This window comes from Arachis hypogaea, chromosome 19 (genome assembly GCF_003086295.3).
Source record: "Arachis hypogaea cultivar Tifrunner chromosome 19, arahy.Tifrunner.gnm2.J5K5, whole genome shotgun sequence".
NCBI classification, from domain to species: Eukaryota; Viridiplantae; Streptophyta; class Magnoliopsida; order Fabales; family Fabaceae; genus Arachis; species Arachis hypogaea.
This window is the reverse complement of record NC_092054.1, coordinates 154,214,072-154,241,120: the sequence shown is the minus strand read 5'-3', so window position 1 is coordinate 154,241,120 and position 27,049 is coordinate 154,214,072. Positions and strand designations below refer to the sequence as shown.

At 33.5% G+C, this 27,049-nt stretch overlaps 2 protein-coding genes and 1 non-coding gene across 4 annotated transcripts; 1 reads left to right on the top strand and 2 right to left on the bottom strand.

Moving 5' to 3' along the window:
• The first annotated feature begins 1,918 nt into the window (after positions 1 to 1,918).
• On the top strand, positions 1,919 to 6,085 carry LOC112775098 (transcription factor ABORTED MICROSPORES). The gene is made up of 8 exons (XM_025818566.3): positions 1,919 to 2,218; positions 2,794 to 2,908; positions 2,999 to 3,166; positions 3,414 to 3,480; positions 3,594 to 3,662; positions 3,744 to 4,679; positions 5,014 to 5,190; positions 5,732 to 6,085. Exons 1-8 carry the CDS (start codon positions 2,065 to 2,067, stop codon positions 5,942 to 5,944), a joined length of 1,899 nt encoding a protein of 632 aa, XP_025674351.1. The 5' UTR covers positions 1,919 to 2,064; the 3' UTR covers positions 5,945 to 6,085.
• A 44-nt stretch (positions 6,086 to 6,129) lies between these two features.
• On the bottom strand, positions 6,130 to 6,218 carry LOC112781968 (small nucleolar RNA SNORD36). The gene has a single exon (XR_003192714.1). It is a non-coding gene; the product is annotated as a small nucleolar RNA SNORD36 (small nucleolar RNA).
• Positions 6,219 to 9,233: 3,015 nt separating this feature from the next.
• Positions 9,234 to 15,930, bottom strand: LOC112777090 (probable ubiquitin-conjugating enzyme E2 23). 2 transcript variants are annotated; one of them, XM_025821374.3, is made up of 9 exons: positions 15,683 to 15,930; positions 14,958 to 15,027; positions 12,761 to 14,845; positions 12,318 to 12,455; positions 11,518 to 11,961; positions 11,265 to 11,331; positions 11,038 to 11,177; positions 10,542 to 10,853; positions 9,234 to 9,994 (listed from the first exon to the last, which is right to left on the bottom strand). In XM_025821374.3, exons 3-9 carry the CDS (start codon positions 14,843 to 14,845, stop codon positions 9,743 to 9,745), a joined length of 3,438 nt encoding a protein of 1,145 aa, XP_025677159.1. In that variant the 5' UTR covers positions 14,958 to 15,027; positions 15,683 to 15,930; the 3' UTR covers positions 9,234 to 9,742. The 2 variants fall into 2 exon arrangements, with proteins under 2 accessions (XP_025677159.1, XP_025677158.1); XM_025821373.3 differs by lacking the exon at positions 14,958 to 15,027 and having other exon boundaries at positions 15,683 to 15,925.
• Positions 15,931 to 27,049: the final 11,119 nt, after the last annotated feature.

Genomic DNA, 27,049 nt, shown 5'->3' with positions numbered 1-27,049 from the left:
ATAATCAAATTAACTTTTAAGGTCAAATTAAACCTATTTTATTTCTAATATGATATTTTTAAAAAAAATATTATTAAACCATCCTCACTACATACACAATTTTAAATCCAACAAAAAGAGATATACTAAGTCTCATATTCTCTTAACTTAAAAGCATATTATTGTGATTTGTTTAGTTTCATGTTTTGTTGTTTGTACATTTTATTTTGTTATGTTGAGTATTATCTAACTCCAAGTCAGATATGTCTTTCATTAAGGAATAATCCAAACATTGATTATATACATGTGTATATACTATGTAAGATTATAGTGCATTCAGTGACATTTATTAGTATCAATTACACTACATTAAAAAAATATATTAAAATAAAATTCTTCTTTTTATTATTATTATTATTAATTACACAATAATACTGTACCATAATTTTTTGCTTATTTTCAGACAAAAATAATGATAAATTTATTTATTAAATTCTTATATATGTATTTATAATATAAAAAGAATTTTTGCATAAAAATATAAAAAATTATATATATATTTATTGTCACTCAATATTATTCAATAAAATTATTAGAAATTATTCTACAAGAAACCGAAAATTAAAACTATTTGATATTTTTATATTGAATATAATTTAGCTTGGTGTGATAGCTAAAAATTAAGTATAATAATCAAAGTTATTCTTCTATATATTTTTATTTGAATCTCAACTTGATCACCAAATTATCAATTAACTCAAAAAACTAACTGTATTTCTACTTTATAATAAATATCATATTAGAAATCATATATGTTTAACTTAACGTTAAAAGTTAATTTAATTATAATGTTTACTAATATTTTTTTCTAATAAATACTTGAAGAATTTAGTGAGTCATGTCGAAAAATAGACAGAAAACTATTATGTCTGACGGAAAAAACGTTAGGGATTGATCTGTATATTTTTTTTGGGACTAAAATGTCCGTTTTTTAAATTTTTGGAGATTGTTTTGGATAATTACTTTGCTGAAAAATGAACTGTGGACTGATTTGTCTTCCGGAATAAAACTTTGAGGATGTTTTTGTGTATTAATTTTTTTTGGAGACTAAAATATTCGCTTTTAAAATATTTGGAGACTGATTTGGGTAATTACTCTTTTTTTAAGTAATATTAATTTTCTAAAAATTATTTTTATTTTAAATCTCTCTTTTTTTAAATTTTAAATTTTAATTCTATATCCTAAATCTTTCCAAAAAAGAAAAAAGAATTAAAAGAAATAATTTTATAATAAAAAACTAATTAATATTAACTAATTAAGAATTTTTTTTTTTGTATTTATTCGTTACAATATTATGAATATATTTTAAACAATTTGGTAATGTGATTATATTTTTCATTGTGAGCATAACTAACTATGAGATAAGAATATTAAAGTAATAACACACATGCATGTAATGTAAGTACCGATTGGTACACCTACTTAATTAATAATTCACCTTTATTTGAAGGGTAAAAAAAAAAAAAAAAAATCAAATGTACTAGTTAAAGTTACATCACCCACAATCAAGTGCACACATACACACTCCATCTTATATTATTATTTTTGAGGCTGCAATTTCCATTTGTGGTTAACACAAGAGTGGGGAATTGGAGTAGTTGAGGTTGTTTGAGAGAACATAGTATCCAAAACGAATGAAAAACTTAAGCAAAGAGGTAGTTAAGGTTTTATACGCCATATCTTGGATCATGCAATATGCTCCTTCCATCATTACCAACTCATATCTAATTTAATTTATAATATATCTTTTTTTTTTTAATTTCCATATATATAATAAGGCATAAAAGAATTATTTCATGGCTTAAATTAAACCTCTCTCTCATACACCCTCTACACTTCACCTACCATATAGCTAGTAACAGCCATACACACAAGCCATAAAGCTTACAATATATATAAATAAATAAAGAAAAAACACACATTATTCATTGATCTTTGTGAAATAAATTAAACAAGGGAGTTTTGGCATAATAAGGGGGGTGGATATGTTCCAAATTTTGCTATCAACTATTGTGTCCAATTTGTATGGATCTTAGTTTTTGTTTCTCCTGCTTCTTGTTTGTTTGTTATTCAATTTCTCTTCTCTTGGTCTTAGTCAAAGGAATCATTAGTAGTATTCTTAAACACTTTGCATTTGGGAGTTCAAAGAAGGACTTCTACTATCATCTCCTTCCATCAGGTCTATATCTCATCATTCACTCTTTTTAATTAGTGGTTATTTATTAAATGCAAGAATTTATTAGTAAGGATAGAATATTTAATTATGACTCAGTAAATAAGATTATTTTTTATCAATTATATATTTAGAAACGTTTTGCACACAAGAAGCCTATAATTTACATTTATATTTATCAGAATTTTACACTCATAAATCAATATGATTTATACCCATATTTTTTTAGAGTTTATATACGTAAATTAGTAAAATTTATTTATTAAAAACAATTTAATATTTATACTAATTAAGTAATAATAAAAAATATTAAAAATTAATAACTTTTTTTATAAATTATATAAAAATTTTAATTTAACCTTCTAAAATATTTAATTTAATCTCTTTTATATTATAAAATTAATTTTTACCCCCCTAAAGTTTAGTCTAACTCTGCCCTTGCTGGCTGCAAGAGTTTCTCTTTTAATTATATGAAAGTTTCAAAAGTGTAAACAAAAGATCTCCTGATATGTCATGCTATATTTGATTTTTTTGTCTTCTTGTATGAAAACTATATATATGACAAAGTGTTGATTGTGTAGGTGACAAGAACATGAACATGATGATGATGCAAAACTTAACTGAGAGACTGAGGCCTCTTGTTGGATTGAACGGTTGGGACTACTGTGTATACTGGAAACTAAGTGAAGATCAAAGGTTAATTAATTATTAAATAAAACTCTATATATATATAAATGTTCATGACATTATTTGGTTGTGTTCTTAATTCTGTGTCCAACTAATTAGGTTTGTTGAGTGGTTGGGATGCTGTTGTGGTGGCACTGATCAAAACAATAATGTTGGGGAAGACATTCACATTTTCCCATGTAGGGATACCATGTTCTCACATCCCAGAACTAACCATTGTTATCTTCTTTCTCAGCTTCCTACTTCCATTTCCATGATAGATTCTGGGTATGTATATATCAACTCTAATTTTCGGGAGTGGATCCTCTCCGTGAGAAAAATGCTGGATGGTATCCAGTTTTTAATCTAACCATTCATTATTCTCTTTTTTATTTATTTCTGGTCTCACTCATAGAATTAAAGGTGATAGATCACTCTGTATTCTATCAATTGTTAAAAAAAAATCATTTTCCCTATTTTTCATTATTCAATTCAAATATTTATTATTAATAATAATATCTCACTTATTGAACAGGATTCATGCACAGACCCTATTAACAAACCAACCCAATTGGGTCAACTATTCCCCAAATATCTTGCAAGTTAATTAATCTATCTCTTCATCACCATTTATCTTAATTAATTAATTAATTAATTAATTATCCTTGTGATCCAAAATGAAATTCACTAATTTTTTTATTAATATATGGTTCAGGAAACAATTGGGACCCAGGTTTTGATTCCAGTGCCAGGTGGACTAGTTGAGCTGTTTGTAACCAAACAAGTAATTAATTAGTATTCTCTTTGATCTCACATTTTCAATCTTAATCTAAGTTTATTAACTTATTGTATGTAATTAATTAAGGTACCTGAAGATCATCAAGTAATTGATTTTGTGACAGCACAATGCATTGTGTTGGTAGAGCAAGAAGCAGCAAACAACTCTACAAGTTTCAACATGCAATCAAATGTTGTTGGAGATGATAACAATAATAATAATAATAATAATAATAATAATAATAATGAAAATCAAGTGATGATGAACAACAACAACAACAATAATCAGTTTGTTCTCACAACTGCACCAGAAACTTCACCACATGATGAAATCCCCATCACTCTATGCAGTTCTCCACTCAACTTCATGCAACAGTTCAGAACAATGAATAAGAACAACGATAACAATGGAGTAGCAGCAGCATTTTCTGAAGAATATCAAGGTTCAATATTCCTCCATGAAAACCAAAACAACAATAACCAGCCAATGAAAGCAGCGGCCATGGAGGAAGAAGAAGAAGAAGAGCAGCAAGTGGGGACAAAGGAGAATAACAACAACAAAAATGAAGGAGGAGTTGTTGGTGTTGGAAGGTCAGATTCAATGTCAGATTGCAGTGATCAGAACGAAGAAGAGGAAGATGGAAAATACAGAAGGAGGAATGGAAAAGGGAACCAATCAAAGAACCTTGTTGCTGAAAGAAAGAGAAGGAAGAAACTGAATGACAGGCTGTACAATCTTCGTTCATTGGTTCCAAGAATATCCAAGCTTGATAGAGCTTCCATTCTTGGCGATGCAATTGAGTTTGTTAAGGATTTGCAAAAGCAGGTCAAGGATCTTCAAGATGAACTTGAGGACAATAACAACAATTCCGACACTACTGCTGTTGATCATCATGATAGTAGCAACCAGTTTCTTGATCATTTCGGAGCATCCTATGTTATCCCAAATCACAAGCATATGCAGCAAGAAGCAGTGGATGCCACTACTCTTACCATGGACAAGCAGCACTCCCAACAAATGGAGGTACTGTATCCACGGTCGAAACTCAAATGCAGTTATCTTTTATACGAAGATTGTATTAATATATAATAGAGTAAATATCTTTTTCGGTCCTTCCTTAACCATTTGTCCGATGAACTTTCTACTCCTAAAAAATTTAAAAACCCAAATCAGTCTCTATCTATTTTGATATATGTACGTTCCAGTCTCTATCTACTATGGACCAAGACTAGAACGTACATATATCAAAGTCCATCGTACAAATGGTTAAAAATTGAAGAAGACATTTACTCTATATAATAATTATATATTTCTTTTAAGAGCTCGACACACTAAAGTGAAAATTAATATTGTGCAGCCGCAAGTGGAAGTGGCAGTGATAGATGGGAAGGAGTACTTTGTGAAGGTATTCTGTGAGCACAGAGCAGGTGGGTTTGTGAAATTGATGGAGGCACTCAACACCTTAGGCATGGATGTTGTACATGCCACTGTCACTAGCCACAAAGGCCTTGTCTCTAATGTCTTCAAAGTTGAGGTCAGATACCATTTAACTCATCATTCAAAACAAAATTAGTCAAATATAATTGCTCAACATTTTTTTTTCTATCAGTTTAAACTTGAAAATAGATCAATTCATAACATAATATTAAAAAAAATATTAGTTTAATTCTTGTTTTTTTTTTTTTCTTAACATATCTACTGATTTAAAAAATGTATAGTTTTGCAAAATTTTCAATTAAGTTCCTATATTTTTTTTTAATTGGGTCCCCACACCAAAATTTTTTTCAATTGAGTCCATATACTTTCTTTTTTTTTTATTTGAGTCTCTGCAGAAATTTTTTTTTTAGTTTGGTTCCTATACAATTAAGCCAATTACTATTAAGAAATACCTAATTGAAAAAAAAAATTTGGTGCAGGGACCCAATTAAAAGAAAAAAAAAAGTATAGGGATCTAATTGAAAATTTCGCGAAACTACAGGAACTAACAGAGTAATTAAACCTTTAAAAAATACAGTACTGATTCAATTTGGAAAAGAAACTAAGAAAAATATTGATTATTGTTTGGTTGTTAACAGAAAAAGGATAGTGATATGGTGGAGGCTGAGGATGTGAGAGACTCATTGCTAGAGCTTACAAGGAACCCATCATGTAGGGTGTGGAGTAATAATAATACAAAGAACAATAATCCCACATCGGAGAATTCCAATGGTGTTGGTGTGGGAAGGGATCATCATCATCATCATCATCATCACATGCCCGCATATCATCCCCATCCATTTCATACTTAATTTCATGCCATACTCTCATAAACTTTCTTCTTCTTTTTCTTTTATTATTATTTTTCGTTCACAAATGTATTAGTATTATAATTAATATACTTTAACCATGAACAATAATAATACTAATCAATACATTATAGTTTCACAGCACCATAAGCATGACACACACATATTAACAAGTGATTTTAATAATTTGAGCATCAGTTTTAAAAAGCTCGATTTGAATAGCTTCATGGAATAACCAATAAGCAATTATTCAATTCACTTAATTCATCATCTGCTCAAAGTTTACACTACCCATGACTAATAAATATAAAAGTAAAAAATAGAAGAAGAAAACAATAGATGAGTTTTGATGAATTCAAGAAATTAGAACCTAATAGTTCATTATTTATATAGCTTGCCTTCAAATCTGTAACAGAATTTTTAGAATCAGTTGAGATAATATCTCTTTTCATCCGAACTTTAAGTAACCGTTTCAATTCATTTTTTTTTTAAGTAATATTGTTTTTTTCTTTTAAATATTAGGATAGGCATCGATTGTTACATCGCGCAATGAAGCTAAGTTTCAAATCTAATATAATCTAAACTGGTAATTTAATTTAATATAATCCCAAAAAAATTAATCAAACTTACAATAGTTGAATTGAATTGAATTTTATTTCATCCAAGATTGGATCGAATTTCTTAAATTGATGATAAAATCCAACTCAAATTGAATAATATATTAATTAAATAAATTATTTAACTATCAAACTTTTTTATCTTCATGTCTGCTCATCTATATTATGCGTTTATAAGGTAGTGTTTGTTTTGAGATATTGAGACAGAGACTGAAAGACTGAGATTCATTATCATGTTTGTTGGTTCAGAGACTGGTACTAAAATTTCTGTCTCCAAAATTTCAGTATTTTAGTACTTTCAAAAAGTAGAGACACAGGGGACTAAAACTTTTAGAGATAGAAATTGAAACTTTAATAACATTTTATACCTAAAATACTCTCATTTCAATTAATTAATTCCAATTTTACCCTTTGTGCAAATTAAATTAGAGTTTTATTTTTGTTTCAATTTTTGTCTCCCATTTTACACTAAACAGAATATTGAGATTTATTTCAATTTCTCTCTTAGTCTCTGTTTCTCAGTCTCAATCTTTCTATCTCTTTCTTTCCACCAAACGCTACCTAATAGTACACTTACTAAAATACTAAATACAATCATAATGTTGAGGAAGAAAGAGTATAGAAAAACATGTAGATCAAAACTAGAAAGAAAAAAAAAATAATGTGCAAAAAATAAAGTCAAACCTACAATATGTGCCTAGGTTTAAATTCTTAATAAAAATCAACGTTGAACAATAACACTAATAAATTAATAATAATAATAATAATAATAATAATTCAAAAGGAATAACAAAGCTCCAAACTCTTAATCTTTCGGAGGCAAAACTTATAGAAGAATTATTATTATTATATGAGGGAGTAGGTTCAATATTGTTATGTGGGGTTAATGCATGATCACTGAAATTTGAAGCATGGTAGGTAAGATTGGTTCTTTGTTTAACATCAATTCCAAATCTCATGCCTCCAAGGCAGTGCCCTGCAATGTTGCAAATGAACCAATATTTCTTCACCTTCTTGAGTTCAACTTCATCTTTTCCACTCTCATATTTTGCCAACACTCCATTGCTTGTGTCACATGATCGGAAACTCTCCTCACTTACTTCATACACATTATGTTGCCCTTTAACATACTTGAAAACTAACCACCAAATAAATAAATAAAATTAAGCATCATTATTCTAAAATGAAATTGTATTTACTTTCTAATTTTATATCTTTTTTTTTTCATTAGAACATTCTAAAAATAAAAATTAAAAATAAAAAAAATAAACTAAGCATACCCTACAGATAAATTCAAGAGTTTCTTGTGTGCTGTTTACAACTATATTACTTATATACTAAAAATTAGTCACTCGTATAAAATAGATGTTGAAATATAAAATATACGTTGAAAATAAGATAAATAGCACATGTATTTATACACAAATAATACACGATGACTGATTTTTTTTGTGAATAAATAATATTTTGGTAAATCAGTATACATAAATAAAAGACAATAAATATATATATATTTATATGTACCTAGAAGATCACCAAGAGTAAAATTGTTTCCCTCTGCCCATGAAGCATAATCTGTCTGGCTATTCCATTCATCTTGGTCACCAACAAAATAAACAGTAGCCATGGAAAAGCTCAATAGAAAACCACAAAGCAAAGTGAGAGTAATTGAAAGCAGCAAGGTACAATTCAGAGATTTTGTGCCTCCCATGTTTGTGATTGAACAAGAAGCTTAAAATGTGGAATTGTTATTGATGTGTAGTTGATGTTATAAATTCTATAAACATTATTGGAAGCTTGTCATCATCATTTTAGTTTATACCATGGACCTCATCAAGTGTTTAAGATTATTATTATTATATAGACGCGTGGGATTCAAACTAACTCAAAGATACAATAAAATTATATATGGTCCCAACACAAGGGACTTAAGATTTTACACCTTGAAAGTTGGAAGGGCAATGCTGGCCCAAATGATTATTAACTTCATACACAAGATACCTTGCCCTTGTGTTTGGCCACATAAATAACAGTTGCAACCCAAAATTTGTTCACTTCTTTTCTTGTTTTCTTTAATGGGGGCTCTAATGACAGTTCATTATTGTTGGAACATTATTAAAAAAAAAATCTATTGTTGGTGCACTCCGATTTGTAATTTACTTGTTCATTCTGTGGCATAAGCTTCTTCATGTTTTTATTCCTTTACCAATTTTCCAACAAAATTCAAAACAAGTGTTCCACCTTATCAAACAAATAAAAAAAAAATATATGCAACTTGCAAGTTAGTAACTAGTAGATAATTAAATTTAGCCCCATAAATTATGTAGCGTGACTTTAATTAATTTAGACGACTGTAATTGTGGAGGCATGTGTTAAGAGGAACTACAAACTCAAACATCAATTATAAGCTTTCTATACACCTAAGACATCAAACAAAGTATTTGATAAAAATAAAACCACTTATTAATTTAAAAATCTAACACACAATAATCTGATAAGTTGATAATATAAAACTCTTAAAACTATTATAGCACAGAATTAAACTCATTCCCTCCCTCTTTATAACGTTATATTGAGATATGGCAAAGCATCACCCCAAACAAGAGAAAACCTGCAACACAGGATTTGGTTCTCTTGACAGACAAAGAAACTCTGATTGTAATAGGGAAAGAATATGAAAGAAAAAGAAAGTATTCTTTTTTCTTTTTTTTTTTTTCATTATATTCGATTCGAGGTAACCATTAACCAATCAATGCAAGACAACTAAATGCTTTGAAATACCTGAGAAAGTCCAACCCTGTTCCCCCACATCTTCCCCAAATATAAAAAATAAAACAATTTAAAAAAAAAAAAGAGTAGACAACAACAACAACATTCAAGTTAGAGACCAACATTGCCACCCCTCACACTCCCCAGACCAAAATCAAAATGATATCCGGTCTGCTCTTTCAGTAATTTGCTCCTCACAATAAATAGCTCAACTCCCACCAATTAAGTTCCTTCAGCCTCTGAGAAGCAAACTGTTCTTTTCAGAAAAAAAGAGGAAAGGAAGGTTTCGATTGAACAAGAACAGCACCTGAGAGCCTTTACACTTGTTAGTACCTTCAAGTTTCAATTTTGGGGCAGAATCACCTGAACCTGCTGATTGAGTAGGTGATGCATCTTTTGCATAATCTAATGTATTCTACAACTCTTTCAGATGCTTGAATTCTTCACAATCGGCGCCAACATTGCTCAATGACGAGAAAAGCTTTGGCACTATCTTGGCTAACATCAACTTGAAACCCACAGAAGTTGAATTCTGTTCACTCTTGTCACTCACAGAAGCATCTTTGGTCAATGTGCCAATCAAGTAACCTTTCATATATGCATCACAAGCCTTGAGGATGTTATGACCGCGCTGCCTAAAATGTTCTTTGATGAGCATGTCAAAGTCCTAGAATATTCATCAGTGAGATCACAATCAAATATACTTTGCGAAGTGAAATAAATAAACTACAGTAGCCACAACACTGAACACTTGAAAGCATTAAATCTAGATGATTAGAATTAGTAGATATAGTATGGTAGAGATGGAATAAACTTCCTGACACAGTATTGCCAAAGCAAATCTGTCATTTCAGCCTATGCAATTTGAAATAAATAAATGAATTTTCTGAAGATATTAATATTATTAGTAAAATGTCTGTAGTTGCAATTAGGTAATTTGGACTATTTACTTTTTTATTACTTCTGATGTACATTTGTTTCTAAGAAAATCATGTTCCATATTACACAAATGTAATAGAATTGTACACTGCCAGTGAGTTTTCACTATGAACTAATCAAGGTAGAATGCCATATTGCCATTTTGCAACCTACACATAAATTTTCCATCGACAGAACTTTTTTTTTCCTAGCAAAAACTGTGCTCGCTTAATTTAATAGTGACATAGTAGCAACGTTGGAATCTATCAAATTCAAAGTCAATAGTAAATAAATACCTTGGGGGGTTTCCGCATAAGATACATCATAGTCTTGCAGTTGAGTAAAAACGTATTCTCATTGTATGACAGTGAATTCTTCTCTCCTTCTGCCGTTCCAATCTGTTTGTCATACCCAGCTTCGTTGAAGTAAGGCTTAGAGTTGAGCACCAAACCTTGTAGTGAAACTAGGACTTGAAGGATACTGGAAGATTTTGGATCCCATACTTCATTTCCTCTGCCTGTCCATGTATTTAGAAGGCTCAGGCACACCTTCCCTTCCTCGTACAAATTAGGGTTAATACGCCAACCACCAGAATGATAATATGCTGACTGCATCATTTGAGACCCAGACAAAAAACACAAAAAGACATTTAAGATATCTCCATTTGGACACTAAAGTTGAACAAAATGAATATGAAATTACTAACTAATGTTTAACTATCTTCCAATTGTTTTTGTTTGTGAGGAGGATCATAAATCAAAAAGCTTTCACTTTCAAAATTGTAGTGCTTACTGGTGGCACATCAGGGTACTCTGGTGGAAGGTGAAAATCAAAGAAAAAGAGACCATCTTGGTATGGGGTCCCGTATGGCCCTACAATAACTGCTCTCAAAAGATCCATTCTATCCTCATAAACTCGGACATAGATTTCCTCTGTCAAAACATTTCAACTGTTTACATGTACTGAAATAGGTGTACAGTGGAGTAAGAAACTTGGCAACAGCTAAGAGTCTCACTAACCTGGAAGGTTATTCTGCAGTATGCTCCAATCTTGTTGCACCTTCTTAAACCATTTTCGGTTATTACTCTGAAAGACAATTGTACGATACCATGAACAAAGTTGCATTTCAAAGAATGTGTGGCTTAATATACCTGTGTCTTGCTCAATACTCATCAAAGGAAGACATTTTTAAAAAAAAAGAGTGCATATTCATTCTTTAATTTCCATACTCTAACAGTAATTGAGATATTAGAGATAAAGCGGTAGCAATACCTGTCCATTTGCACCAATAAAGTAATTGTCTGAAGGGTCTGTCGCTATGTCGAAGTGTTTGAAACTACAAATATCATTGTCGCAAGTTGCTGGAGCATCTTCAGTGCTAAGGCTACACTCTGTCCCAAGTGTTTTCAATATTTCAGCTGCTTCTTGAGCAGCAGCTTCTTCATTTATTTCATTTTTATTGCTTAAATTGTCCCCATCATTGTTGAGACATTGCTGAGAACAAGACTCATCACTATGTTCACTTTCACTTTTGGACTGTGAGTCAGCGGAATCTAAGTTCCTTTGGCCCATTGAGAATATCCCCGAGGCAAGTCTGGTGACAAATCGTAAGGCTGCTAGGGGTACAGAAGAAAGTGCAGCAGCCGTTCCAGAATCGTTCTCTCCAGTCTCATCTGCCTCAGAAGTAACACTGCTTGAATTTTCCCTCTCGATATCCTGCACGTCATTGTTTTGCATAATTAAATACATGAGCTAATGGCGTATTAATTTGCACGTCATTGTTCACAATCACTTCATCCATCAACGTTAGACAATGATATATACTCTAGATGCATTAAAGACACGTGAAAGCAGAAGAGCGAACAATATGGAAAACAGACAAATTTTGCATGTTAAAGAACTTTAGATAAATTTTCCCGTATCATGATTTCTCACCATTGAATAGAAGCAACTTTCAGAGAGGGACTCAATCATAAGTACTAGCTGACAGTTTTTTCTTGGGTGGTCCTCTCAATGAGAAACAACTTTAAGACTTACTAATAACAAAAGTATCGATGTAAAAAGAAACACACCTCTTTGGAGTCCTCATCGACTTCCATTTCATCATCATTAACAGTTTCCCAGCTTGCAGCATCACTTAGTTCACTTCCAGCAGCAATTGATTCATCATCATCATCTCGACCAACAACATAGATTGCCTGGGGTCCGACCTGAAAGTAAAATGAAAATGTAAACATAGACAGAAAAGAGAAAGTTCTATGTCACGGTACCCTACCCTGATTCCGGGTGTTATAATATCTAGCAACACTAAAGCACAATCACAAGAAAATATTTTAGTCAATGAGAGTCTCAATAGCCCTAGACATAAAGAATTTAGCAAAGGAACCAGTTTTTCTTGTTTCCACTGCACGAAGTAATGTGCAAGGAGTTTGCAAGTATAGTGTGTTGTGTGATTGCATCATTGTTAAGACGGCATTATCTTCTATCAAGCAATTAGATAGAAACTAAAACATACCGTTGACACCATCCCATCTGCCCAAGTAACTTCAATATCACCATTGTTAAGACCAGTTATATTCCCAACCCAAGAAAGGTCAGAGAACTCTGCACACGTTTCCCCGCCAGATGCATTTTCTGCTTTACTACTACTGGAACCTGTAGGGCTTTTTGTTTCCTTTTTCATCCCAACTTCCTCATTTTTCTGGGACAATTTCTTAGTGGACTCTCCAACAGAATCTGTCTCTATCCAGACAGACACAGGTGACAGCCGAACAACCACATCTCCATAGCAGTAATCATAATCTGGGTGGCCCTCTAGCTCATATACACTTACTCTTTCCTCCTTGTCAAAAACTCTAGGATCTTCTGGACGTTCAACTGGTTTTAACCACCTCACACAAGCTGTCCGCTCCTTAGCATTAACACTTCTAACCACCCCAACACGCCTAGCTTCACAAGTATCCTCACCATCATCAGATGTCTTCTCAACCACATATTGTTCCGAAACAAATTCATGATCACCAGGATTATCTATAGGAATCAGGCTTGTAGAATGTAGTCCACGCTCTATGGTGCCATCCTGCCATGCGACATCAACACGTGTCCTTGTGTTGGCAATCAAAAGAGCTTTCTCAAAATTTTCCTCTTTCTTTCGGGCCCTTTTTTCCTTCCTAATTACAACTTTCCTTATTTTCTTACGATGAAGAGGCCAAGTCTCATGTACCGGATCCTTAGATACCGAGATGGAACTACCACATGAGCTATTATCACGAGATGTGTTACTTACAGCAGCTCCATCACTCCCTCCCAAAGAATTCACTGGATCAAGGTCCATAGCATCCTTATTCCCATTAGATTCCTCAACAGCAGCATCTTCTGAATCACATCCACTTCCTGTTGGATTAGAATCTAATTCATTGTAAACAGAATCATTAAGTTCTAATTTTGACATGCCTTTCTCCATGGAAATTGATGATGAATATGCTGATGAGGGCAAGAGACACCAGTCACCTAATTGCCAATTTGCATGTGCAAAACAGGACAACAATTTTAGGTTCCTTGGACTTTGCTCTTCAGCTGGTGCAGTAGAAGAATACGCCCCATAACCTGCAGATGCCATCCAATAAACAAACACTGACCCAACTGTAACCTTAGTGACAGTACCTTCCAACCGATTTGCTTTCCACAAGCCAGACAGCCATCTTGAATTCTTGAAAACTGATGATGAACTAGCCCTTACACGTTGCCCAGGGTAATAGGGGAAATGCACATCTTCAAGCATATTCTTAGAAATTGGTTTAAGATTCAAAGGATCTGCTTTGGTGACTTTACACACTGAACCATCATCAAATAGGACAGTCACATTATCTAAAACATCATCGATTCTGCCTAGCCAAGGACCAAGCACAACATAATCACCAATAGTAAAGTCCCTAATACGTTTTAAGTTTTTGGATGAGATCTCTTTTATTGTAGATCCATCAGGGGCCAACAAATCCACAGACGTATTCACATCTACCACTACACCGACTTGACCAGTAGGGTCTGAAGCAGCGGCAACAAAATCCCCATGTAAAAATCCACGATCAACTACTTCTACATCACTGAAATTTCGAGTAGATTCAGATTCATCCATCCAGAGTACACGCAGCTGGTCAGCTAGAAGGGCACCAGTTTTGGAGTGTCCATCAGTGCCATTCCTATCTGAATTTTTGCTAGCATTATTATTATTAGCATCACCATTGCTTTCCTCAAGATCATCATCCTCATCCTCACTATCATCCTCATCATCAGTATCGCTACTATCTGAATCTGAATCTGAATCACCAGCAACTTCTGTTACAATCCCAATTGCTCCATTGGTTTTATTTTTAACAACATCTTGCCTGTAAATATGTGGGGTAATATTTTTCTTGGCAGAAATGTCACTAGGTCCATTAACTTCATCACCATCAGTATTACTACTATTTACACTTGGATTGCTAACAGCCGATGCTGGGGACGCATTCATAGCATCACCGTGATTGGATGAACTGCTGGTGCAAGCATTCCCACCAGCCTCATTGCCTCTGGAACACACTTTGTGTTGTTGAACTCCCATCTAAAATCATGATACATCAATGTCAAGAGATAATATTATCTTTAATCTTGCTTAAGTTTAGCAATTGAAAGTTGAAACAAAAAATAACAAATAAAAAGCACTATTAACCCACCCCTAGATCTCTTTCGATAGCATCATCATCGATTACTTTGTGAGCAAGGGGAAAAAAACCTATCCTTTAGCTAGAAAATGACAAATGTAAATGTGCAAGAGGCATTTAATTTAAATAAATTGGTTTAATAACTTCAGTGCTACAATTGAAAGTTATAACAAAATTAAACAGCACACAAAAGGAAAAAAGTTGCCAACCGACTTCATCTTCACAATAACAAACAAACAAACAAACAACATGCACATTCAGGATCCGAAATAACATTATCATATCCAAACAAAAAACATGGTCAAGCTGCCAATCTCAACCCAGTTTGCAAATTCAAATTGGCTTTCACACGGCACCATCAATAACCATTTATTGTTCAATCCGACCACATCTCATTCACCGCAATCCCCATAAAAACCTAAGTTTACCGCCAAAACAGTATTCTATACCCTAATGCAGCTCAAACATAAAAAGATGCAAACAAATAAACAAATTGATCCACAATTAAAAAAAAAAGGAAAAAAGAAAAAGAGACATTCAAAAGAAACACGGGAAAAGGAGCTATTTTTTCAGCTTGCATCGGCGTTAACCCTTCCGAAATAGAATCGGAAATAATTGCAGCAACGAATCCGAATTACAGAAATTAGAAACAATAATACATAAAATAAATTGAATGAGAAAAGGAAGGAAAGTATAGCTATGGGTATCGGATAAGAGAAAGATTGGAAGAGCAATACCTAGAGAGAAGGAAGAAGAAGCTGGGGTATGAGATGAAGAAGATGAAGACGACGACGAACGAAAGAGAGAAAGAGAGAAAGAGAGAAAGAAAGAAAGAAAGAAAGAAAGAAGACGAATATGCGAAACGAAAGACGCAGCAGAGAGAAATGGTATTTTTGTGTTTCAGAGGTATAAGGGTAGTTCCGTAATTGTGCTTCTCTCCGATTGCTTCTGCTTCTATATCCAGCTACCTGGCTGACTCCATCAACACCGTACGTTTTGAATACTTTATCATACACTCCCACACGCACGTACAAATTTATTACTCATTATTTTTTTTTTTAATTTAAATGATTAATTAAAGATAAATTTTAAATAGATACGAAAATAAAATAGAATCAACTAAAATAAAAATAAATTGGCAAATAAATAATCAAATTTTTTTCTTATATATTTGTTTGACCAACTTATTTTTAGCTAATAATAATAACTTTAATGTTCCTTTTTAATTTTTCTTTTCGACCAAAATACATAACATGTTTTTTAAGGAGGATTTAAATTTTATTTTGTGTATGTAGTAATTTATTAATTAGTAATAAATTCTTGCTGATGAATTAGTTTTTAGTTGATCAAATCAAGAGATATTATTTTTAAAAAAAAGACATGTTTTATTCTCCAGCTATGTTATCATGAAAGTGTTTTTGGACACTCACGAAACTTAAAACAAAATTTTGAGAAAAATATTTAACATAAAAATTTAATAATAATATTTATATCAAAATAAAATTAATAAATATAATTATTTTTTAAGTTTAGTATTAATAAGATAATAAATAAATAATTTTATAAATAAAAAATATAAAATAGTTTATTCTAATGATGATTTTTATTTTTTGTTTTGTTAGATGTTTTTTTTAATTCTTTTTTTTATAACTTTTTTTATTTGATTTGATTGTTAGATGATTTTTTTGTTAGATAATTTTTTTATTTTATTTTATTTTATTTTATTTTATTTTCTAGTTTTGATGTGTTGTGAAACTAATAAAAGTCTATTCAATTCAGTTTAAATTTAATATATTTTTAATATTTAAAATTAAAAATTATTATGCAATAAAAATAAGAGATAAAAATTAAACTTAATATTTTAAATTATAATAAAATATTTAAGTTAGCTGAACTATTTTTTATTTTTTAAAAAAATACTACTAATTTTTTTATAAAAAATTTAAAGAAGCCATAATTTCCATTGTGTCAATTAAGTTCCTCCACTGCTTTTGGGGTTATGCAAGTTTTGGATCGTTGAGAATTCTTAAAAAATCAGTAGTCTTTCATCCTAAGACAGTGCATAATAATTTTATACTTTTGTTATCAGCAAACGTAAGGAATATAAACGCATTTAGGGTGACTTCATGCACGACCTGAATTAATCCCCTCAATTGGATTATACAATTTTTTTTGCGTTATATATATATATATATATATATATAAAAGTACTAATTTCATCTTTAAGGTTTGAGGTGAAAATCAAATTCGTTCCTGATCCTTTTTTGTTATTAAAATTATTCTGAACGCTCTGAAACGTTTTAAAATCATCCTCCCCTACATTAAACAAAATTTAATAACAATTTTGCCCCTGAACCCTTTGACGCTTCGTTTTTATTCCGCGAAAGGACTTCAGTGTTTGAATAACATTACACACTTGGAAACTGATCTTTCACCTTCAATGATGCCCTAACAGAGGTTCGTGGTCGCCTGAGGAGTAGCGTCACTGTATTTGGATTGCGTAGGCAAGAGTGTGAGAGGAGTTCGTTCTCATGGTAGTCATCTCGAATCAGGTATGTATGCAGCATTTGTTTCGGCTTTTTGGAGCATGAACTTAATAATGTGTGATGGGTTTTGGTGGTTTACAAAAACTGGTAGGGTGTGATTTATAGTTTTTTGTTTTTTCGTTTTAGGGGATGGGATCCTTTAACCTGACTGTCTACCATGGTGGTCGATTTGGATATGACAATGGGACATTGGAGTATATAGGGGGACAAAGGACATTGATCAAAGATGTTGAGAGTGATTACTGGTCTGTTTTTGAGGCATATGCTGAGGTGCGACAGTTTGGGTACACAAAGAAAAACATTTCAGCTTTGTGGTATAAGGACCCAAGTTCTGAATGGTTAGAGAAGGATCTGAAGTTATTTGCGGGAGACAGAGATGCACTTGAGATGTGTAGAATAGCGGAGCTGAGGAGTCATGTTGAGCTTTTTGTGGTCTATAAGGTTGGGGATGCTGAAGAATTTTTTGAAGTAGGGTTTATTGATGTTGGACGACAGGGTGAACATGGTTAGGAGGTGGAAAGGGACAATGCTGAAGAATTACATAATCGGAATCAGTTGGTGATTTTTAAGGGTGAACAGGGTCAAGGTGGAAAGGGACAATGCGGAGCAGGTTAACGAGGGAGATAAATTGAACCCAGATGAGCAGGTTAAATCGAACAGTGACGATGATAGCGATGATGAGGAGTTTATTCCATCTGATGTTGAGGTTGATAGTGCAAATAATGTTCAGTTTACAGATAGTGAAGAGGAGTACGATGATGAGAGTGGGTTTGAGGAACTTAGAGGTGCTACGGATGGTGATCAGGTTGATAAAGGCAAAGGGGTTGTGAACGGTGATTTCAGTGATGAGGAAGGGTTCGATAGTGATGAAGTGGATATGGATTATGAAGTTGGTGGTGGTTCAGATAAGGAGGACAGCCAGGATGAATCTAACAATGAAGTTACTCGATATCCAATACATAAAGATGTTAAAGACATGACGAGTTACAAATGGGAGGTTGGAACTGTATATGCTTAAAGAGAGGAATTCAAAGACACTGTAACAACGTATGCAGTGCAAACAATAAGGGGACTGAGGTATACCAAGCTTGACTTGGTTAGAGTGAGGGATGTTTGTCAGCCGAGTTGTCCGTTTTGGTTATACGCAGCAAAAATGAGTGAGAAAGAGACTTGGCAGCTTAGGTCGATGAACCTTAAGCATACTTGTGGCCAGTCACATAGGGTTGGGATAACGCATACTGGTTGGCTGAGTAGAGCATTTAAGAAGAAAGTGGAGCATAACCCAAAGGTGAAGATAAAGGACCCGGTGAACAAGGCACAAAGGAAGTGAAATCTGACTGTGACAACATCAATGGCAGCTAGGTCTAGACAAGCTGCATTGGATGAGATACAAGGAACTTATCGGAAGCAATACAAGAGGATTGCTAACTACTGCTCGGAGCTGCTACGGGCTAATCCAGGGTCATCAGTGACGCTCAAGGTACAGAGGTTCCCTGATTTCGAGGTTGAGGATCAGAACTAGGGGTTAAACAATTTTTGCATATTTCAAAGGGTATATGTGTGTCTAGCTGCTTGCAAGAAGAGCTTTCTGCAGTGTAGGAGGTTTATTGGGTTGGATGGGTGTTTTCTCAAGATACCTCAAAGAGGGCAGTTGTTGACAGCGATAGGGTGGGATCCTAATGATCAAATACTTCCAATCGCGTATGCCGTTGCGGAGGCAGAGACTAAAGACACCTGGAAGTGGTTTCTCCAGCTGCTAATTGATGATTTTGGTGCTGAGACAATTGGAAGATCAACCTTCATGTCTGATCAGCAGAAGGTAAACGATTATCCAATCATTTAAATTCTGTTTTTTGATAAATTTAATTTCTATTTGTTGAATCATATAACTTCTATTGAAGTCATCCCAGGTGTAGACCATAGGTTCTGTGTCCGCCATCTGTACAGCAACTTCAGGAAGAAATATCCTGGACTACACTTGAAGCAACTGATGTAGAGGTGTGCAAAAGCTACACACTGGAAGGAATGGGAGAAAGAGATGCAAGTCATCAAGCAGATCAATGTGGAGGTGCACAGACATCTAAATGCTATTCCTCCTAGATTTTGGAGCAGGTCCAGGTTTAATTTTCATTCTAAATGCGACACTCTTGTAAACAACATGTGTGAGAGCTTTAATGGTGCAATAGTAGAGTCTAGGAAAAAGCCTATAGTTGTAATGTTGGAAAAAATCAGGGTTTATTTGATGAGTAGATGGGCTGTTAATAGAAAAAGAATTAAAAATTTTAATGGTACAGTTTTACCTCACATTGGGAAGAAGATAGAGAGGAGGGGCAGATCAGCTGGTGAGTGGAGGCCTTACTAGTCTGCTGCACAAACATATGAGGTTGTTAATGGGTTGAATAAGTTTGCTGTTGAACTGTCTGCTCATGAGTGTGCTTGTAGGAAGTGGCAGCTCAGTGGTATTCCTTACACACATCCCATAAGCTGCATCAATTTTAAGGGACTTGACATCGATGCATTTGTTGATTACTGCTACAAGAAACCTGCCTATATCAACTGTTATGATTCGGTGATCAATCCTCTAAATGGCCTAGATTTGTGGGAGAAGATAAACTTTGATGATGTGATGCCGCCTCCTTATCAAAAGCCTAGCCACAGACCAGTCAAGAAGAGGAAGAGAGGACCTGATGAAGCTTCGGACAACAGCCAGTCCCACTTGTCTAGGAGGGGACAGATCCAGAGGTGCTCAAACTGTGGTGAATCAGCACACAAGAGGGGAGGATGCAAGAAGCTATCCTTGGATGTAAGTGTGTTTACAACATGTATGTTAGGGTTACAATTGAATGGTTCATTAACTATTTTTTTTTTTAATGTGTTTCAGGCCCAACAACCTAGGCAACCTGCTGTGAAGAGAACCAAAGGAGGGAGGAAGCCTTCATCTGGAATGCCCATAACCAAGTCTAAGGCATCATCACAGCCTACTATGCAATCTACAAGTAGAGGTAGGAGGAGGTCCAACAGACAAGAGAAATCATCATCATAGCCCCAACCAGCCACCACCTCATCTAGACCCAAGTCAACCCATTCTAGGTCCAAGCCCAAACCACCATCACCTAGGCCCAACACACCACCAGCAGGTACTCTCCACCGAAGACCCAAGATAAACCTCATCAGAAGCTCCACATAGCAACCACCAACACAAAAGGAGAAGGAGGCATCCAACTCGAGCCAACCAGCCAGGATTGTCTCCTTCAGTCACAGAATTCCACTTCATGTATCTCCAAGAAAGTTGAGGCTCATGGCAAAACTTTTACCAAGACTTTGGAAAAAATTTTAGACGTTTGTGAAAATTTCAGTTGTGTGATGTTATTAATGTATTGATGACTTGGGTAGATCCAATGTTTGTGATATTTTTTTTGGTCTGAAACTTACCTAACAGGGTTTATGCTTCATGATTCTTAGATAGCAAAAGAGTTGCTCTAGGTTTCTGGATGTCATAGGTATCCATCTTTTGTTGTTGTTTCCTTTTAACTAGACAATATTTTGATCAGGGTCCATGTAATGAAATTGATGGTGACTGAAGTTTCCACCATTTGGTGTTATTTTTCTATTAGGAATGGCAGCAGTACCCGTACCCGCGGGTACCCGCCCCGCTCCTACCCGGTCAGGACGGGTTTACACCCGACCCGGAGCGGGGCGGGTCTGAATCGTGGCGGGTTGATGAGCGGGGCGGGGCGGGGACGGGTTCAGGCTAAACCCGCCCCGGAGTGCATATAGGGTTAGTTTGGAGAAACCTCAGTTCTCACCGTCACTTACTCAATTAGGGTTAGCAACCCCTTTCTCAGTTCTCACTTCCTCTGTTCCTCAGTTCTTCTCCAAGACCATAGTGAGTCCTCTCATCACTCTCAGTTTCTCTTCACTTCACATCTTCACCCTAAAAAAGAACAGAGCTCTTCCTGTTTCCCCCAAAAAAACCCTAGCCTCCTCCACCGCCGCCGCCGTCCGTCGCACCCAAAAGCTTCGTTTGTTCGTCGTGCTCCAGCCCCTCTCCTCGTTCCCCTGTTCCTCGTCTGTTCTTCTCGCTGCTCAGTCGTGCTTTGCCTGCCGTCTCTCGTCGTGCTCGTCGCCGTCGTCCGTCGTCCTCGTCCCTCGAAGGTAATGGCTTCTTGTCCGTCGTGCTCGTCAAAGCTTCTTCATTTTTTTCATTTTTTTCAGAAATCATATTGAAATACTGAATGATTAGCTTTAGATCTGCACACTGCTGTAGTTTTTCATTTTTTTTATTTTTTGTTCAGAAATCATATTAACAATCCTCAATGCTCACTACTCACTGGTCAGCGGTCACTCCTCATTCCTCAATGTTCAGAAATCATGTTTTGTTCTTCGTTTTTTAATTTTTAATGGCTACTCTGAGTTTTTTTTGTTCAAAAGTCATTTTTTTGTGCTCAATGCTCATGCTCTTAAGTGTTGCTCTGTTTTTGTTCTGATTGATTTTTGACTCTGATTGCATGTCAATTGAACTCTACGCTATGAGAACCGCGTGTTTGTTTATTAAAACTTAAAAAGGAGAATGGGACTTGTAATTGAAATAGCTTGTTTGGGTTGAATCACAAACTGTTCTGTTTCCTTTGTTAACAAAATATGCATTTAGTTGGAAAAAAGCTTGAAAAATTGAAGTTGTTTTGGCTTCTTTGTTGATTGGTTATAGGCAGAAGTTGTTTTGGCTTCTTTATCATTCTTATGCATTCTGGATTTTGATTTTATTCTGATTTTACAATTGTCATGGTGTTCTAATTGTGGAGAGAATCACAAACTACATACTGTTCTGTTTCCTTGGTTAACAAAATATGCACTTAGTTTGATGTTGATGTTAACTTTGATGTCATTGAGTTCCTTCAGCCTCATCACAATTTGTAACTTTTGGAGATTTATGGATACCTTAACTCCACATTCCCAAGATGGATTTCAAATCCTTCATTCAATAATCTTAGCTCAATTACTTTGGAGAAATGTGTCTGTGAACAGCTTCCAGAGTTTGGTGTATTACCTTCTCTAACTTAGTTGGAATAAAGCTTGAAAAATTGAAGTTGTTTTGGCTTCTTTAATCAAGGAAATATGCTCATGGTGTTTTGGTGTATTTATGCTTTGAATTATCATTTTTATGCATGTTTAATTCTGATTTTATTCTGATATTTGTAATTGTACATTCTTATTTGAGGTTTTTCTTTTTTTCCTTTTTTTTTTTGAAGGTTGAAAAATTGTTAGGTTAGTTTTGAAAAATTGTGCAATCTGATTTTGAGGTTTTTCTTGTTTTCGGTATGTAAATTAAAAATTCCAATTATTGTACACTTAAAATCGGTTTGATTGCCTTTTCACTATTTTGCTTCTTTTTTTCTTTTTAAATTTCTAGGAAAAGTACTTTTGTTTTTCTCATGGAAATAATATCCAACAAACTAGTAAAATAACGAACTTTAATTTACAAGAGGAGCAAATACTCTAACTTAAATTTTTAGAATTTGTAATGTTGATAAGTTTTCTACAACCTATTATAGGATTTTAAAGGAAGTGAATGCATACATTTGGCTCGACTACTTTAATTGTGCATTCTGATTTGGTTTATTCTGATTTTTTTTCTCATCGTGCAAAGCTCAAACAAGACATAATTGAAGCTTTGATATGTGGCCAAAGTTGGTTGTGGGCACCTTTGGGAAGTAAAGGTGATATATTGATTAATCTTCATTTATGTTAATTTTTTTCATAGTACCAATTAATTTGTTAATTGTTATCTCTTTTAATTTTCAGGTTTAAATATTGATTTGCAAACTTTTAATGATAATGAAGATGTTGAAAGTGATAAAGAATAAGGGTTGAAGATCATTTTATATCTAATATTGTAATTTTTTTATTATGGTGTTAAATTTGTAGTGATCTAACAATATTTTTTTTAATTTCAAGTTATTTTAATTAATGACATTGTATAAATTTTGTGTTTATATTTTAATTTATCTATGAATTTTAAATTTTTGTCTTAATTTATATATGAAAATAGGTAAAAATTAAAATATTTAATTTTTACAGGGGCGAATCGGGGTGGGGCAGGTTCAGGTTCTGTTATTTACTACCCGCGGGTAGTGATGGGCAGGGGCGGAGCTAGATGAAAGATTAAAGGGAGGCCAAAAATATTTATATAATAAAATAAGACTAAAATAAATTTTTAAGGGGAGGCTAAACTGAAATTTATATATAATTTACATGTAAAAAATTAAAATTAGGGGGGGCCATTGCCCCCTTGGCTACAATGTAGCTCCGCCCCTGGTGATGGGGGCGGATAGTATATGCATAACAGGATGGCGGGGCGGGGTCGGGTAGGGCAAAAACCCGCCCCTACCCGCCCCACTGCCACCCCTATTTTCTATGCTTATTAATGAATTTCACATAGTTGTGTGTTTGCCTGATATGCTTATGGTTCTGTTTAATGTCAGTTCATATGCTTTAAAGTTGATTAACACATCTCTTCATTATCAATTCCAAGCTAACAGATAAATTTTCATTTCTAATTAATTGTCAAATTACAAGGACAACAGTTCACTCACATAATTAATCACTAACACCCTAAACTAAATTCATTAACACACACTCTGTCAATGCACATATTCATTCAAACACATCACAATACAACTCAATTTACAAAACTCATATTCACTCAAACACATCCAAATTGAACCCTATATTTTCCCCTAATTTCATCAACCATACTTCAATGACATCACACATGGTAGCCCCTGCCTCTGATTCAACCAAATCTGCGACCAGAAGAAAAATAAACCAACTCATCCAACCGTACCCAACACTGCAGCAACATTCAACTTCCACTCAATGTCCCTCACTTTTGCTTTCAGGGCCGGAACTTTCCTCTTCATCCTTGCAACTTGCGGATCTTTACTCTCTGCTTCTAGGTCTGCCCATCGAAAGAACTCATACTCTTCTTTGATCTACAGCATCCCACCAAAATCAATACCCAGAACAAACAAAACATTGCCATCAATCACCAACAAAAATTTAAAAAATGAACCTCATAGTAGACACAGCCCAAAATCGTCGCCCAAGGTTGTTCTTCGTTCCCGAAATTCTTAGCACGGGTCTCTCACCATGTCCCCCTCTTCTACGCAGACGATGAGACGACCGTGAGCTCTCAGCATCCATGGCTCCACCCAGCTTCGCGAACCCTAGCAGCTGCTCTGTTACGTTGGTTAGGGATGAGATTTTGATTTAATCCCAACCCTCTCCAACCAACCAGTTATAAAAATAAATAAATAAATAAATAAACTTTATTCATTAAAAGCTCAACTGCCAGTAACAACTAAAAGGGCAAAAGTGTCCAAAAATTTTGTTTTATGGAGAGGAGGATGATTTTAAAGCATTTCTGAGCGTTGGGGATGATTTTAATAACAAAAAAAGGCTCGGGACGAATTTGATTTTTACCTTAGACCTTAAAGACAAAATTAGTACTTAACCTACATATATATATATATATATATAAAGTTAGCATTTGTTTTAATGATGAACAGCATTTAATTTGTTTTATGAGTAATGTCAAGTAATTAATAAGTGTTTCTACTAATTTCAGCTAATTTAAAAAAATATTTTACTTACTTTAAATTTAAATCTTAAATTATAAATTTGTAATTCTAAATATTAAATTATAAATCTAAATTCTAAAGTTGACAAATTAAAAATTGATTTTTATACTTTTCTGTTTCTTTACACTATTTTGGCACTTTTTTTTTAAAATGTTGATTAAAAAAATCCCAATATTGTTAGTGATATATAGATATTATTTAGCTAATTGTGTAGAAATATAGATATTATTTTTTAACTAAAATATGTTAACTAGTTTATATGATCTTGGCATAAGTTTAATAACCTTATTTCATAGTTGATCAATTGACAACTGTTTCAGGAATCAGGAATTATCTGAATTCTGAAATATTGATTTGGACTTGAACGTAAAGGTCAGATTTCTTTGTATGATAACGTGTGATTTGTTGATGTTGAGGTGTTGATTGTTCGAGTTTTTCGTGAAGAGGTGGGGTAGTACTTGTAAGAGACTTTGATGCTTAAGTTAGCAAGGATGGTTTTATGCAGGTTTTTAGTAGATTAGAACATGTGTCATACTTGGGGGTGCCAGTGTATTTATCGTAGAGTAGATAACCACTTTTGTTGGAGTAATTCTATCTTTTCTTATATCTTAGGAGTTTGTTGAGATCTTATCTTTTAGATGAGATAAAGATAGTAAGAGAGATTTGAGGAGACAGTTACTTATTATAAGTATGGCTGGCAATGGATAGGGTAGGGTAGGATTTGGATTTTACCCTAACCCTACCCGCGGATTGAAAACTTTTTTAAAATTCTACTCTACCCTACCCGCGGGTTGAGAATTTCTCAACCCTAACCCTACTCGCACCCTAAAGTTCTAAACCCTACCCTACCCGCGGGTTGAGAATTTCTCAACCCTAACTCTACCCGCAGAAAAATAAAAAAATTTCAAACAAATATAAAATTCAACCATTCCAAATTTCATACATATGAATAAAATAGAAAATAAAAAACTAAGTCCAAATTAAAATTAAAAATAATAAAATCTTAAAGAAATCTAACATAAAATTACAAATAATATGATCATCAATTAGTTTAATGGTTATTTCAAGTTTCTATAAGAAAAAGATTGTGGGTTCAACACTCACTTTCTTCACTACATACATAATTTTTACATATATATTATATAATATATTAGGGGTGCGAGTAGGATAGGATATGGTATACCCTGAACCCGTACCTTACCTTACCTTACTCCCAGGACTCGTACCGCACCCTACCCTACCCACAACGGGTAGAGTAGACAATCCTACTCGAATGGATTGGTTTGGATTAGATACCCGTAATAGGATATAAATTGCCAGCTCTAATTATAAGTACAAGCCGGTCACTTTCGTCGTATTCGACCTCTCAAAGAGGTCAGATATTCGATAGAGGTCATCCTTTAAAGTGAACTTTGTGTCTTTATTAAACCTGACATTATAATTTGGGACAATGTATAAACAGCAACTATGATGATAATAACTTACTTCAATTAAACTCAAACTAATTAGATATTGGTACACCTGCACATCACAGCTAGATTCAATTAAATACCATCCATTGTTAAAATATCATAAATTAGATACACCTTTTAATTTGATTAAACAAGTTCAAAAACACACCACTATATTATACTAAAAATAAAAAAATAATTGCATATTTTTTCACATTATTCATGTATCTCTCTAATATTGTGTTTAGAAAAGAGACTGAGACTAAATTAAATTAAGATTTTATATTGTGTTTAGTATTTAATAGATTAGACTAAATTATATCTTAATATTATGTTTAATTTAAGATAAATATGGAGATTGAAAAATAAAATTAAAATTTAAAAAGTTAAATAAATATATTTAAAAAAAATAATATTAAAATTTTAATATCTATCTTAAAAAATTTTAATTTTTTGTATTTTTACTT